This window comes from Onychomys torridus, chromosome 6 (assembly GCF_903995425.1).
Source record: "Onychomys torridus chromosome 6, mOncTor1.1, whole genome shotgun sequence".
Taxonomy (NCBI): Eukaryota; Metazoa; Chordata; class Mammalia; order Rodentia; family Cricetidae; genus Onychomys; species Onychomys torridus.
Window position 1 is genome coordinate 71,293,371 of NC_050448.1, and position 14,121 is coordinate 71,307,491.

Sequence of the window (14,121 nt, forward strand, 5' to 3'; positions counted from 1 at the left end):
TGCTGTAAGGGGAGGAAAGTATGCCCTAGGTGTCAGGTGTGAGCGACAGTGGAATGGCCTTGAGTCCAGGAGCCAGCGGGGTGGACAGTGAGGACTACAGCCCCGAAGTGTAACAGTTCTGCTTGAGTCCTGCCACCAGCTGGGCTCGAACACGGGAGACTGGAGACTGTGGCAAGACGTCAGCTAGGTACGGGGCGCAGGGGGCAAGAAAGCAGCACGGTGGGCGGACGATAGTGCCGTGACTCGGATTCGAACCGAGGTTGCTGCGGCCACAACGCAGAGTACTAACCACTATACGATCACGGCGAGCCACAGCCCACGGCGGGTGTCCATGTGCTTCGGAAGCGCCTGTGGTGCATCAGGGATTTGTCCCCGCTGCGGCGTGGGGAGCGGCGCCGGGCACGCGTCTGCGCCTCGGCCGGGTGCTGAGGGCAGCTGCTGACTGAGTCCGGGGTCGAGGCCACTCCTGCAGGAGCAGACTTTCCCCAAGCCCCTGACAGACTGCCACGGCCTGCTGTGCGCTCAGGCTGGGCCACCTCGGGGGGCCAGACCGCTACGGGTCCTTCCCGGAGCAAGGAGCAAACCAGCGGGCCAGAGACTTGGGTGGACGCCAGTCTGCAGAGACCGAAGCCGCCGTCCGTCCCGGGATTCCTTCCCACGCGGCCCGTCCTGCCCGTTTCTCTGGTTTATTTTGGTGTCTCCACACTGTTGTACCCAGAGACCCCAAAGATCACCAAGAGACCAACTCTGATGCAAAAGCGAAGACTTTTTATGGTTGCGTGGTTACTAGGGACTCCCTGTCGGCCTGACGGGGCAGCGGAGCAGGAGAGACCCCGAGTGGCCGTCAAGCAGGGTTTTATAAGGGTAGGCGATCTGGCGGAATTCCAACTCTATACAGTTAGGCGCTCAGGACTGCTGCTTGTTTCAGGTTAGACACACTTGGTTTGGACCGATTGGAGAGTTGCAGCTGCAAGGGAACTGCCATCTCCTCCTGCCATCTACGTTATTGTATCGATTTTGCCAGCAGACCTATTTCCTCTGATAGTTAGACATTCCATTTTTATCCGCAGGAAACCTATTCCTTCTGACAGCTATGGTGCACAATCTATATCAACAGAACACATCTCACAGGACATATCTGGTGCTTTGTTTATTATGCCAGTTATGTTATATAACATCCTTTAGGCTGTGGCAGGAAATGTCTGGTGTGCTTCTCCTAATTGTCTGGGTCTAGGGGCTCAGGGGCAGCACATACTCTGCGGGGTTTTCTTTAGAGCAATGTGTCCAAGGGCCTGCTGCCCCCGTCTGACTCTTCTCTAAGATAGCTGCAAACCTGGCATCCTCTCACACACCACATGGTTTTCGACTTAAATGGGTTCTAGGGTTTTCTGATTACCAATTACGTTGCGGGGTCGCCCTTCTCCTATGCGTATCTTTAAACAGTGATGTAAAACTGATCTGTTTTATTAAAATCTGGTCTGTGTCCCGTGCTTTGGTGACTTGTTATCCATAATTTTCTTTTATTAAAAAAGGATTCCCACTCTACCCATTCCGAAATGAACCAAAGAGCTGCAGGGAGGGGTTGTCCACAGGTGCCCCATTCCAAAAAAAGAAAAAAGAAAAAAAAGGCTCAGTTGTTTTTGTTTGTTTTGTTTTGTTTTCTTGCCAGAGGCCAGGCCATAAAGAATGTGTGACAGGGTGTTTGTCTTCTCTTTCTTTCATACATAGGCTGGAGATTTTAGTGGGTCTCAAGGGTTTCTGAGTAGAACCTAGGAATGCGCATTTTTCAGAGTGAGCTCGTTCCCAGTGGCTGTTTATTGGGAAAGCATTTACAAGCGTGTTAAAAGCCAGAGGCCCATCGTCCCTGGGTGGGCTCGAACCACCAACCTTTCGGTTAACAGCCGAACGCGCTAACCGATTGCGCCACAGAGACGGTGCGGTAGGCCACGCGGCGGCCCCTTGGTGATGCGGGCGTCACCGCGGCGGTCACACCTGGGACGCCCGAGCCCCGAAGCCACCCGGCCCCGCGCCGCCGTGCCCCGCGCGCCGCGCACCCGCTTCCCGAGCTCGCGCGAACCTCCCGAACCCGGGGCGAGCGGCCGCCGGCGGCTCCGGGACGCGGGGACGCAGGGACCCTCCGCCCCCCGGGGGTCGGGGCCGCCGGGACTCCACGCTGGCGGCTCGCGGAGGGCGCTTTGGGGTCCGGGCCTTTGCAGACCCCGAGCACGGACGCGCGAGGGCTCGTCCCCCCTGTGTGCGCTGGAGCCTGGGCGCGGCCCGCCAGGGGAAGGCGGCGAGTGCGGTGCGGTGCTCAGCGAGGCCGGACGCGAGGGAGAAGGCGGGACTGGACCCGGGGGTGCAGAGGGAGCGGCGGGAGCGAGCGTGGGGTGGGGTGGGAGTGGGGACACGCGGCGGGGCCCAGAGGAGGCGCGAGCCCGGTGCAGCCCCAGGGCATCTCCGAGGCTCCGGCGTTTAGAACTGAGCGGACGCAGAGCGAAGCCAACTCTGTTAGGAGGAGCATGAAAGTCCGCGGGTTTTTGTTCTTTCAATTAAAGCGCAAAACACGCGGGTGGGGTGGGGTGGTGGGAACGAATAAACAAAAAGCAGAGTTGGAATTGCTTCCCATCAACGGCTTCCAGGGGTGATTCATTTTTACTAAACAGTGGTGTTGCTGGCCCCGGGACCCAGGTGTGGTGCACCCAAGTTCGGACCTATTCTCCTAAATGTGCTGTTGTTTGGCTGCCAGGCAAAAGACAAATGAAACAAAAAGATCCAGACCTGAAATAATGCTTCGCGTCTTGTAACGCAAAACGCTAAGGACAATTATATTAGTCTTTTTGGTGTACCTAAAGTCTAAACACGTTACAACCAAAGAGTTTGCTACTTTTGCCACATTGATTTCCAGGGGAGAGCGCGCACGCAGTCCCCCACTACCACAAATTCTGCAGTCGAGTTTCCCGCATTTGGGGAAATCGCAGGTGTCAACACACCCCAAGTGCAATGGATGAGCCTCGCCCTGGGAAAACCACCTGCTTGATCATGGTGTCTCCCCTGCCAGGTAAGTATGCTCGTCTCCCCGACACACACCACTCAGCCACACCGGCCCTGCGCTCTCAACACACGGTCACTTCGCCGCCGGCGATCCCGGGTCACCGCGCACCCGCGCCCGCTTCCTGCGCTCCGCTGCCCCCCGCGGACCCGCGCTCCCTTCCACGCCGCGCGCGAAATCCCTCGCGTTTCCGCAGCGGTGCAGACCGGCAGCTCCTGCGCGCCCCTCATCTGCATAGACAGCGCCCCCGACTGGCACCCAAGGGTGACAGACCTCACACCCCTCTCCTGAATGTGTTCGTGTGTATTCGCGCGCGCGCGGAAAACAACTGCAGTTATTGGCGGCCTTTGAAGCATCTTGTGAGTTTCTGTCCAAAAATAGTATCTGTGTGCCTGTGCACTGGGGTCCCCCGCTGCACCCCCCCAGCTAAGCCTGTACACTGGGGTCCCCCGCTGCACCCCCCCAGCTAAGCCTGTACACTGGGGTCTCCCGCTGCACCTCTCCCCCCTACACCTCCCCTCCCCAGCTAAGCCTGTGCACTGGGGTCCCCCGCTGCACCTCTCCTTCCCCCACTCCCCGCCACCTCCCCTCCCCAGCTAAGCCTGTGCACTGGGGTCCTCTGCTGCACAGTCCCTGAGCTAAGTCCCGGTGACAGCATTGCCCTAGGTCAGCGCTGGGGACAGCTGGGAGAAAGTTTGGTGTGCAGGCAAGTAAACAAGAAAGGAACACGGTTACAGCTGGAAACACTAACCAGGACCAGGACCAGGCCCCACCCCTGTGGAAGATACATTTGCAGAATGGGCTCAGAGTAGAGCATGATATAAACCCATCACGTGACAATGGCACCCCCATCTCTCCACTATTGAAGTAAACATGTGCAGGAGTCCTCAAACGATGATCGCAACAGCATGGCTTGTGTTGTAACCTAGAAAAGAATAAACCAAACACTCATAATTTAAGTAAGAGTCTCTTTCCCTACAACAAGTAACAGCAGACAGTGGTTATAGCCCCCAGGACGCTACAAGAGCTTGAGTTAAATGTCAACCAACCAACAGTGTTTTACTGATGGTCCCTTTCTGAGACTGTAAGATCACTGCAGTTTATTTTGTTTGCCTGAGGCTGTAGACAAATCCTGACTGGTCGGTTTCTCCTGTATCGCAGCAATCTTGTTGTTGTTAGATGGGGTCTCACTATGCAGCCCTGGCTGGCCTGGAACTCACAAGAGATCCTTCTGCCCCGCTCTCCCGAATGCTGGGATTAAGGAGGATCTCGGAGAGTTTTGAATCCTACAGTTGTAAAGGGAATGTGCCAGCAGCTGCTGTAAAAAATGGAAGCGGTGGGTACTCTAAGGGAATGTGAATTTACCAGTTCCGGAATTGCGCCGCAGGTGACTGTTTATTAGGGAAACTGCTAAAAAAAAAAAAAAAAAAAAAAAAAACCTAAGGGCTCGTCCCCGGGTCCGCCTGGAGAATGCGCTAACTGATTGAGCCACAGTGACAGTTAGGGAGACAGCCCTGTGCTGTTGTGATCATTGATGACTGAATGGTCACCGCGGCGGCCCACCCCTCCTGAGCTCGCGCGAACCTCCCGAACCCGAACCCGAACCCGGGGCGAGCGGCCGCCGGGACTCCACGCTGGCGGCTCGCGGAGGGCGCTTTGGGGTCCGGGCCTTTGCAGACCCCGAGCCCGGACGCGCGAGGGCTCGTCCCCCCTGGTGTGCGCTGGAGCCTGGGCGCGGCCCGCCAGGGGAAGGCGGCGAGTGCGGTGCGGTGCTCAGCGAGGCCGGACGCGAGGGAACAGGAGGAAACCGGGATAGGGGGAGCGGGGTACGGGGAGGGTAGCACAGGAGCCTAGAGCCTAGGCCCTCGGAGATGCTCACTTGCTGGGCGCGGCTAACGGGGTTGGGGGTGGGGAGCAGGTTAAGGGAATGGGTGTTTTGTGTGAGCAAATCGGGGATGGGCAGAAGAAAGAAGCGACCTTTACCCGTCTGAATTTTTGGGGAGTGGGGTGGGGATTTAAGACAGGGTTTCTCTGTGTTGCCCTGGCTGTCCTGGAACTCACAGAGATCCACCTGCCTCTTCCTCCTGAGTGATGGGATTAACAGCGTGCTCCACCACCGCCGGGTTTACGTGTCTGATTTTTTTGACGGCGGCCACTGGTTTTTACACTTACACTTGACAAACAGTAAAGTGCCCCGGCCAGCAGGGTCCTCGACAGGGACATGAAGGGAGGGCCGGCGAAGGGACAAGAGACAAAGAATGAGAGCAAGACAAGATGTTTGATCAAGCTCCAAAATTTTATTTTCCTCTCAAGGCATATATAGGTGGGCAAAGGGGGTTGCAAGCAGGAAGGGACTTAATCATGGGCTGTTCAGCCAGCAGGGAATGTTGCTCTGGGGCTTATCTGTCTACTCTTGCCTAACTGCCTAATTGCTTAACTGTAGCTCCTTCATCTGATCTCTGAGAAGAGGTTCTGGTATTTTTAGAAGAGGTTCTGGAGACTTAAGCAAGGCCTAGATCTAAGAAAAGAGGAGAGAAGTCCAAATATGGCAGCATGTGTGTCAAGTGTTGCTTAGGCTTATGGCTCCCCTCAGTAAAGAAGCTGCGTGTAGTTAGAGTTTTCCTGCCTGGCCCACAGTCAGTACAAATCTCTCTCACCCGCCAGGCCCATAGATGCTCAGAACCAACCAAGTAAACACACAGAAACTTACATTGTTTAGAAACTGTATGGCTGTGGCAGGCTTCTTGTTATCTACATTTTTCTATCTTAAATTAATCCATTTCTATTTATCTATACTTTGCCACATGGCTTGTGGCTTACCAGTGTCTTTACACGTTGCTTCTCATGGCGGCAGCTGGCGGTGTCTTTCTCCACTCAGCTTTCCACCTCCCAGAATTCTCTTCTCTCTTGTCCCGCCTATACTTCCTGCCTGGCCACTGGCCAAACACCATTTTATTTATACAGAGTGATATCCACAGCAGCTGCGTCTTTGGTGGTGCTCCTGCGGCTCACGGTGATCTCACAGTTGCTAGTACTCTGTGTTGTTTGTGATCAAAGTAATGTGGATTCGAATTCAAGACACATAAGTAATTTCTACGGTGTGGTAAAATGGCCCTTCCACTCTCCAGTCTTCCCATCACGGCACCATAAGTGCGTGTGACCCAATGAAAAGGCATTTGAGAGCCTGAAACTGCGTTTGCCTTTTCTGAGCAAAGCGCAAGAACCAAGCCATCCTCGCTGAGGTCTTGTTTTGATCCAGGGATGTAGTCCTGCCATTCTTTTCTGTGGTGGATGTTTTTAAATACTGGGCCTTCCTTCCCACAAATTCTGAGATGAGAGTTCCTGCCTCAGTGGACTATTTTGGATAACATCTAATAAGTGTAATAAAACTAAGCCTGACCTTGTGACTAATGCCTGTAATCTGAACACTTGGGACGCTTAGGCAGGATGAGCAAATGGACTTCCAAGTCAGCCTGAGATACCTAGTGAAATCCTGTCCTTCCCCACCCCAAAATATCCAAAATATCACATTAAACGCGATACATGTCCAGCTACTTTTTATAAAACAGTGAAGTATACAGACCAAATTGTACACCTATCTGGTGCTTTCATGGTAAGTTTAATGAAAGGAATTGCCCTTTTCCCCTTTCCTATTGTTGTGATGAGATACCCTGACAAGGTCCATTTATGGGAGAAAGGGTTAATCTATAGTTCACAGATCCAGGCTAGAGTCCATCATCATTTTGAGGAAGTCAGTGGTTGGAGACAGAGGCAGCTGATCACTTTGCATCCTTATTAAAGAAACAGAGAGGAACCAATCAATGCATTCATGCTAGAACTCTCTCTCTCCAGTCTCATACTGTTGAGGACACTCTGCCTACAGAATGGTGTCACCCACAGTGGGCAGCAGGTTCTAAAACCTCAACCTAATCAAGATATCTAATCAATTAATATTAAATCAATTAATCTAATCAAGATAACCCCCAACAAACATGCCCACAGCCAACCTGATTTGGCTAAGAATGTCATCGGTGTCTTGGGCTTATAGATAAGCTTCCCCCATTTTGCTGTAGAAGCCTCCCTGAGGTACCCACAAATGTATTTTAAACCTGCTTGATTTTATGACTCTTTTCGATCTTAAAACCATAAAACTTCATGAAACAGCTTCCATTTTGGAACATGCAATTTGGAGAAACCTAAGTCTGTTTTCTTGGGCTTCGGTCACTCTAAATGACTCTAAAACTGTCTCTTATTCCCTTTAAGATGACTGCTGTGTTTTGTCTTGTTTTGCATCAACAATATCTACTAAGACCTTGTCTCAAAAAGCAAAACATGAAAACTCCAATCAAACAAACAAAAATTGTGAGTTCCTGTAATTCCAGCACTTGAGAGGCATAGGCTGGAGGGTCAGCTCTAGGCTTAAGCGACAGACAAGGCCAATTCACCTCTCCCTATTGATTCTGGGAGAAGTGAACCCGGAAACCAGGCAAAAGAGCCCAGGAGTGCAAATTTGTATTGTTACAGCCCCTTTGATAATAGTTCAACAAGGCAGCCTGATTCCATGGAAGTCGGCATGTTCAAGGTTCTCGGTGGGATCTTTATGTCTACCGTGGGAGAAAGTAGTTTTCTTTCATTTCAGTGACACTTCAGCCCTCTGTCCAAGGTATGAGTCCCCCGGGGCAGCAAGGTCCCAGGTCCTGAGCCGGTGCAGAAAGGCCAGAGAGGGCGAAATTGCTCACACCACACTAGGGCGACTGGGCCTGGGGCGCGAGGTCCTACCAGAACATAGAAACCCTGGGTCTCTGCCCCCTGCGCTGGTCATTTTGCAGTGCAGGCTGGAGCAGAGGCCGGGACTGCCTTTCTGCAGTTGACTTCTATCTTTCCAGATTTTGTTTTGCTGATGGTTTTCGGGTGGTGCTGGGAGAAGAGCAGAGCTCAGGAATGTCGTCCTCAGGAGCCGGTCTTTCCCTGCCTCGGGAGCCTAACAGCTAGAGCGTCTTCATCTTGGAGCCAAAGGCTTTGGCCAAACTCTCAGGACAGAACTTGGAAGCTGTTCAAAGGTTGCCTGGGGGCAGAATCCTTGCTGGCTCCCTTGACATGGCTTAGGGAGGGAACCCAAAGCTCCAAGTTCCCTCTGCAGGCAGGTCTGACAGCCTTGCATGGAGAACGAAAGAAGCAAGGAAAGACAGTAGTTACCAGAGATGAGATGAATACCAAACAAGATGGCTGCAATCCTGGATAATGACATTCCTTAGGGGACTGCTGTTTTCTTAACAAGCTTTGGACACATAGACCTGAGAGGAAAAAATATGTAATAAATACAAACCCATTCCTTTGTATGGATGTAAGCATTTGGAATTAATCTTCCCAGTCTTTGACATCACTGATTTAGATTCTGGGTTTTGCATCTTAGGGATACTGAGCTTGGGACACAACAGCCCTGAACATGGCACTTTGGTACATTAATCTGAAAGACCCCCCGGCACCCCTATAGTAATGCTATGTTTGCAAGGCTTATAAGGGAACAAAAGACCAGTCCAGGGAAATAGACATGGCCCCCACCGGCAAGCCCCAGATAGCCGATAGATAACAGGATGTCAGGGGACTCATGGTAAGCAGATGCTGGAGGGGCATTCACTCCTCCTCCACATCTGCCCCCTCCAAGCAGGCCCCAAGAGCCTCCTGGGAGGGGTGCTGATGTGTAGCAGTTCCTGGGAAGTTAACACCTTCCTTATTGGAGGATTAAGAGACAGGATTTCAAGGGGAAGCAAAACATCAGGCGATCTAAGGGGAAGTGAAGACAGGATGTTAAAAGGAGATGAAGTGAAACATTGTATCCTGCAAGAAGTTCAAGGAATAAATAACTCAATCGCTTCAGGAAGTCACGGAAACTGACCAGATTCACTCGGGCCTGCCCTCACAAGCGTGCACACAAGCTGCAAGATCTGCAGAGAGCCCCTCTGACCTCCTGGGCTGCCTGGGAAGCACACCCGTTGAGCTGCCTGCGGGCTGTGCGATGCACTCCAGGTTCCCAGCTTTTGTGAGCTGTCAGCCACGCTTCATGGGCTTCTGGGTTGCAGCTGTCTTTGGAGTTGTTTCTGCTTCTGTAAGTGACCCCAGTGAAATTCACTGCTTCTCCTGTGTCCTCGGTTGAGTCGTACCTGGCTAGCCCTAGAGTGGAAGGATTTGACCTTCTCTAACCATCAGGTTAGCTGACTGTCTGAGTCACAATACTTGGGAGATGGGATGTGAGAAAACTGGGAAGATCGGTGATATGAGCTTTGAAAGGGGAATTTGAGACTTAGGCAGTTTAGCCCCTGAAAACATGCGGAGAATCACTGTGCCTCCATACCACACTAAGAAACAGAACTGCGTTTGTTTAACACCAGAGAAAAATCCTGTAACAGGATGTCCTCATGACCTATATTCTTCATATAAAAAGACTCCAGAAACAGCCATCCAAATTCCCACCACTTGAAATTACCACTGCAGACTAATCAGTTCTAAAGTTCTCTTCATCTTCAAAGGTATAACGCACTTACTGAATACCTTTGGAACAAACCAGGAAAAGCATAAATACGGCAGTTAGCACCTTACGTGAAGAAAAGGCTTGTTTATTAACATTGGTGGAGTCGTTTTGTTTTGATATCTCTACAGAGAAAAGGTCCGAGGAAATCATTATCACATGGAACTGGAAGGCAGGTTCACTTGGTTTGTGGAGAAGGAAGCCACTCGAGGTCGGTCCCCCCTTGTCTCCCCTTCTCCCCCCAACACACCCACACCCAGAATGAGCGTTATTAGGAGGGAGAACACACACACACACACACACACCCAGAATGAGCGTTATTAGGAGGGAGCACACACACACACAGAATGAGCGTTATTAGGAGGGAGAATCCGGAGCCGTCGCGGGGCGCAATCCAGCCTTGAGCTGCGAGAGCAATCAGGAAGGAGAGTGAGGAGGGAGCTGGCCCGAAGTGAGGGAGCCGGCAGGAGAGGCGGGTGCCCTGGGCAGAAGGACGCGGGAACAAGCTGTCGAAGAAGCGGAGGGAAGAAGAACGCGCTCTCACTTTTACAGTTTCGGGGAAACTGGATTTGCTGCCTCAGCCAAGATCTATGCGCTCTGAGGAGGAGGTGCTCTCGGTTCTTTTGTCTCAGGGGACACACTGCAGGTTGGGGACCCTGGCCTGACTTCGGGGAGGGAAGGCCGCCGGATGAGGTGTCCGTGTAGTCCAGGAGCTGACTGCAATTATGTTTATCCGGACGATCCAAGGGTTCCAGGTCTCAAAAGGGGAATTCTTGGCTTAAGAATGTAGTAAACATTGGCCTCTGAAAGCGGAGTCAAGGTCAACAACCTACCAAGGGAAAACCCTGGAGAGCCGGAGGCCTTAGGGGGTGGGGAAGGCAGAAGCACCTGCTCCGTCATTTGAGACAGGGTCTCACTTAGCACCCAGGCTGGCCTCAACCTCATCGAGGATCAGACGCACAGGGTAGAGACTAATTAGTAACTTGTCGAAGTAGGAGTCAACAGTCTTACTTTCTGCACACCGACATCAGGGGAGAGCGCGCACGCAGTCCCCCACTACCACAAATTCTGCAGTCGAGTTTCCCGCATTTGGGGAAATCGCAGGGGTCAACACACCCCAAGTGCAATGGGTGAGCCTCGCTCTGGGAAAGCCACCTGCTTGATCATGGTGTCTCCCCTGCCAGGTAAGTATGCTCCTCTCCCCGACACACACCACTCAGCCACACCGGCCCTGCGCTCTCAACACACGGTCACTTCGCCGCCGGCGATCCCGGGTCACCGCGCACCCGCGCCCGCTTCCTGCGCTCCGCTGCCACCCGCGGACCCGCGCTCCCTCCCACGCCGCGCGCGAAATCCCTCGCGTTTCCGCAGCGGTGCTGACCGGCAGCTCCTGCGCGCCCCTCATCTGCATAGATCCCGCCCATGCCCGTGACTTCGAGGATGACGTCCCCGTCCGCAGCCAACCAGTGCGCCCCCCACCTCGGGGGTGGGGGTGGGGGAGGTGGAGACAACCTGCCGGGTCCTTTTCCGCACCTCATCTGCATAGACCGCGCCCCTCGCCTGCGCCCTGTTGGCTTGGTGCACATTCTCTCTGGCTTTTTAACGCACTTCTTGGTTTTCTCCGTGTAGCCTTGACTGTCCCGGAACTCGCCCTGTAGACCAGGCTGGCCTCAGAACTCCAGGGATCCGCCTGCCTCTGCCTCTGCCTCTGCCTCTCAGGGCCTCTCTGAGATCAAAGGCGTGCGCCACTGGGCAGGGCCTTCACGTTGTCTTTAAATTCTTATTCCGTTTCTATTCTACTATTGTAATTTCCAAGCATTTGTTTAAGCTTGAGTCTTCTGGCAGTGACTGAAGGTAAGTGGTGCACTTATAAGGCTGTGACAGAAAGAAAAATTGTGCCAGGACTGAAGTTTGGGGTTGCTGAGAAAGTATCTTCTAATGAAATAAACATTGCCCAGACTCCATTAGTCTCCATGCCCAGAATAAAAGGAGACACCCCTGACTGGGAAACAACCTTTAGGACCATCCCTGTATCACAGAACAAGTCTCTAACAGGCAGCTCAACCGGACACCTCAGGGTCACAACCACCATTAAGTCCTTGTCTGCCATTAACTACTCAGCACTCCTGTTAGAAAAGCATAATTCTGCCAGATGCAAAAGGTGCACTATTCGAAAAGAACATCACTGTTGTGCTTAAGAAACAATTCAGCTGTGGGATGGGGGTGGGGTAGGTTGTGCGGAGTGGAGTGGGGAGGGGTGTGGGCTCACACCTCTAATCCCAGCACTCGGGAGGCAGAGGCAGGCGGATCCCTGTGAATTCAAGGCCAGCCTGGACTACAGAGTGAGATCCAGGACAGCCTCCAAAACTACACAGAGAAACCCTGTCTCAAAAAACAATAACAAAAACTAATTCAGGCAATTCTTGCTGTGTAAATTGGCCACCTGCCCCAGCGCCTGGGCTGACTGACAGTCTCCTCTCTGTTTAAATTGTTCAAACTGTAACTGTTAGGATCTCGTGACCCCTGGAAAACAGACTCAATCTCTCTGTAATTAAAGGATTTATTGATTAGCTGCTAGCAGGATGAACAATCTCTGAACCAAATTTCAGATTGCTGTAAAGGAGGGGTATGGGGAACGATCTCTAAAGGGGAAAACCAAATGAAGTCCTTCAATATCCATGCAAGCAAGCAAAAATGTTGTCAAGTGATTTAGGCAACTCAAGACAGTCTTTGGGTATCTGTGTAAGCAAGTTACAGAAGCGAAAAAGCAATTAGTCATCATAAAAAGTAGAGAATCACAGCTGTACATTTCTGGGTGGGGATCTGTGAGTTGGGGGTACTGGGAACTTATCTTCCAGGGACTGGAGTCAACTGCTGGTGGGTACAAAGATGGATGCCTAACATAAAAACAAGCTGCTTTAGCCATAACAGTACTGGAGCTGGGCCCCGAGAGATCTCAGGATGACAGCATATACAGAATGCACAAGCCCATGTCTATATGCATATATGGTCTATATACACTAGAGAAGCCTGTTCAGAGAGTGCAGAGAGATTTCTTACTGGAAGACATTAAACTTGTAACAAATATGGAGGCCTCAGTGAGATTTCCTTTCACACAGGCTCCTTGTGCTCATGAAAGGACCGACCGCTCAAAGCAGGGAGACCTCTGGTGTAGGGCTGGCTCCCACGTTCCCTGACCACATTCTCGGACTCTGTTCGTACACACCAAAACCAGTTACAAGGCTGTTAGGCCTTAGCAGTGGGCAGCCCACAGCTATTTAGGGTTTGGAGAAAATTCTGGATGACTTGTCTCTGGTCCTTCAACACTCCAGCTCAACGGAGGCAAGCAAGAGAGTCTCCAAACTGTAGCTTGCATGATGACATTAAAAAAAATAAAATAAAATAAAAAATCCCATCCCCGTTGTTTTTTGCCCTTCTCTTAAATTTTGTTTTATTTGAGGAGGGGGTGGTGGTGAAGGGGCGGAGGGGCGGATGCGAAGGGACGGGGAAGTGAATGGGATAAAGATACAAAACGTAAAAGACATACAATAAATAAAAAGAGGAAGACAAAGTAACCAAAGGCGACTGTGGTGGCGCACACACAGAGGCACCTGAGAGGCAGAGGCAGAGGCAGGCGGATCCCTGGAGTTCTGAGGCCAGCCTGGTCTACAGGGCGAGTTCCGGGACAGTCAAGGCTACACGGAGAAAACCAAGAAGTGCGTTAAAAAGCCAGAGAGAATGTGCACCAAGCCAACAGGGCGCAGGCGAGGGGCGCGGTCTATGCAGATGAGGTGCGGAAAAGGACCCGGCAGGTTGTCTCCACCTCCCCCACTCCCACCCCCGAGGTGGGGGGCGCACTGGTTGGCTGCGGACGGGGACGTCATCCTCGAAGTCACGGGCATGGGCGGGATCTATGCAGATGAGGGGCGCGCAGGAGCTGCCGGTCCGCACCGCTGCGGAAACGCGAGGGATTTCGCGCGCGGCGTGGGAGGGAGCGCGGGTCCGCGGGTGGCAGCGGAGCGCAGGAAGCGGGCGCGGGTGCGCGGTGACCCGGGATCGCCGGCGGCGAAGTGACCGTGTGTTGAGAGCGCAGGGCCGGTGTGGCTGAGTGGTGTGTGTCGGGGAGACGAGCATACTTACCTGGCAGGGGAGACACCATGATCAAGCAGGTGGTTTTCCCAGGGCGAGGCTCACCCATTGCACTTGGGGTGTGTTGACCCCTGCGATTTCCCCAAATGCGGGAAACTCGACTGCAGAATTTGTGGTAGTGGGGGACTGCGTGCGCGCTCTCCCCTGATGTTGGTGTGCAGAAAGTAAGACTGTTGACTCCTACTTCGACAAGTTACTAATTAGTCTCTACCCTGTGCGTCTGATCCTCGATGAGGTTGAGGCCAGTCTGGGTGCTAAGTGAGACCCTGTCTCAAGTGACGGAGCAGGTGCTTCTGCCTTCCCCACCCCCTAAGGCCTCCGACTCTCCAGGGTTTTCCCTTGGTAGGTTGTTGACCTTGACTCCGCTTTCAGAGGCCAATGTTTACTACATTCTTAA

At 52.7% G+C, this 14,121-nt stretch overlaps 1 protein-coding gene and 5 non-coding genes across 6 annotated transcripts; 1 reads left to right on the forward strand and 5 right to left on the reverse strand.

Annotated features, from left to right (window-relative positions):
• Positions 1-234: 234 nt before the first annotated feature.
• Trnah-gug lies at positions 235-306 on the reverse strand. The gene has a single exon. It is a non-coding gene; the product is annotated as a tRNA-His (tRNA).
• Positions 300-11,161, reverse strand: LOC118586209 (collagen alpha-1(I) chain-like). Its single transcript, XM_036191358.1, has 7 exons — positions 10,830-11,161; positions 9,920-10,081; positions 4,643-4,941; positions 3,129-3,300; positions 1,916-2,505; positions 806-890; positions 300-615 (listed from the first exon to the last, which is right to left on the reverse strand). Exons 1-7 carry the CDS (start codon positions 11,159-11,161, stop codon positions 300-302), a joined length of 1,956 nt encoding a protein of 651 aa, XP_036047251.1.
• On the reverse strand, positions 1,860-1,933 carry Trnan-guu. The gene has a single exon. It is a non-coding gene; the product is annotated as a tRNA-Asn (tRNA).
• LOC118586457 lies at positions 2,903-3,066 on the reverse strand. The gene has a single exon (XR_004945342.1). It is a non-coding gene; the product is annotated as a U1 spliceosomal RNA (small nuclear RNA).
• On the reverse strand, positions 10,604-10,767 carry LOC118586476. The gene has a single exon (XR_004945359.1). It is a non-coding gene; the product is annotated as a U1 spliceosomal RNA (small nuclear RNA).
• A 2,546-nt stretch (positions 11,162-13,707) lies between the features above and the next one.
• On the forward strand, positions 13,708-13,871 carry LOC118586446. The gene has a single exon (XR_004945332.1). It is a non-coding gene; the product is annotated as a U1 spliceosomal RNA (small nuclear RNA).
• Positions 13,872-14,121: the final 250 nt, after the last annotated feature.

What these genes read in the sequence shown, in the direction of transcription:
- LOC118586209 (XM_036191358.1), bottom strand. Translation starts at nt 11,161, where the DNA reads ATGTGCACCAAGCCAACAGGGCGCAGGCGAGGGGCGCGGTCTATGCAG. An exon ending in CGCCCCGGGTTCGGGTTCGG is followed by an intron (nt 3,301 to 4,642) that starts GTTCGGGAGGTT and finishes CTTGGGTGCCAG; the next exon opens with TCGGGGGCGCTGTCTATGCA. An exon ending in CTGCTCCGCTGCCCCGTCAG is followed by an intron (nt 616 to 805) that starts GCCGACAGGGAG and finishes CGGTCTCTGCAG; the next exon opens with ACTGGCGTCCACCCAAGTCT.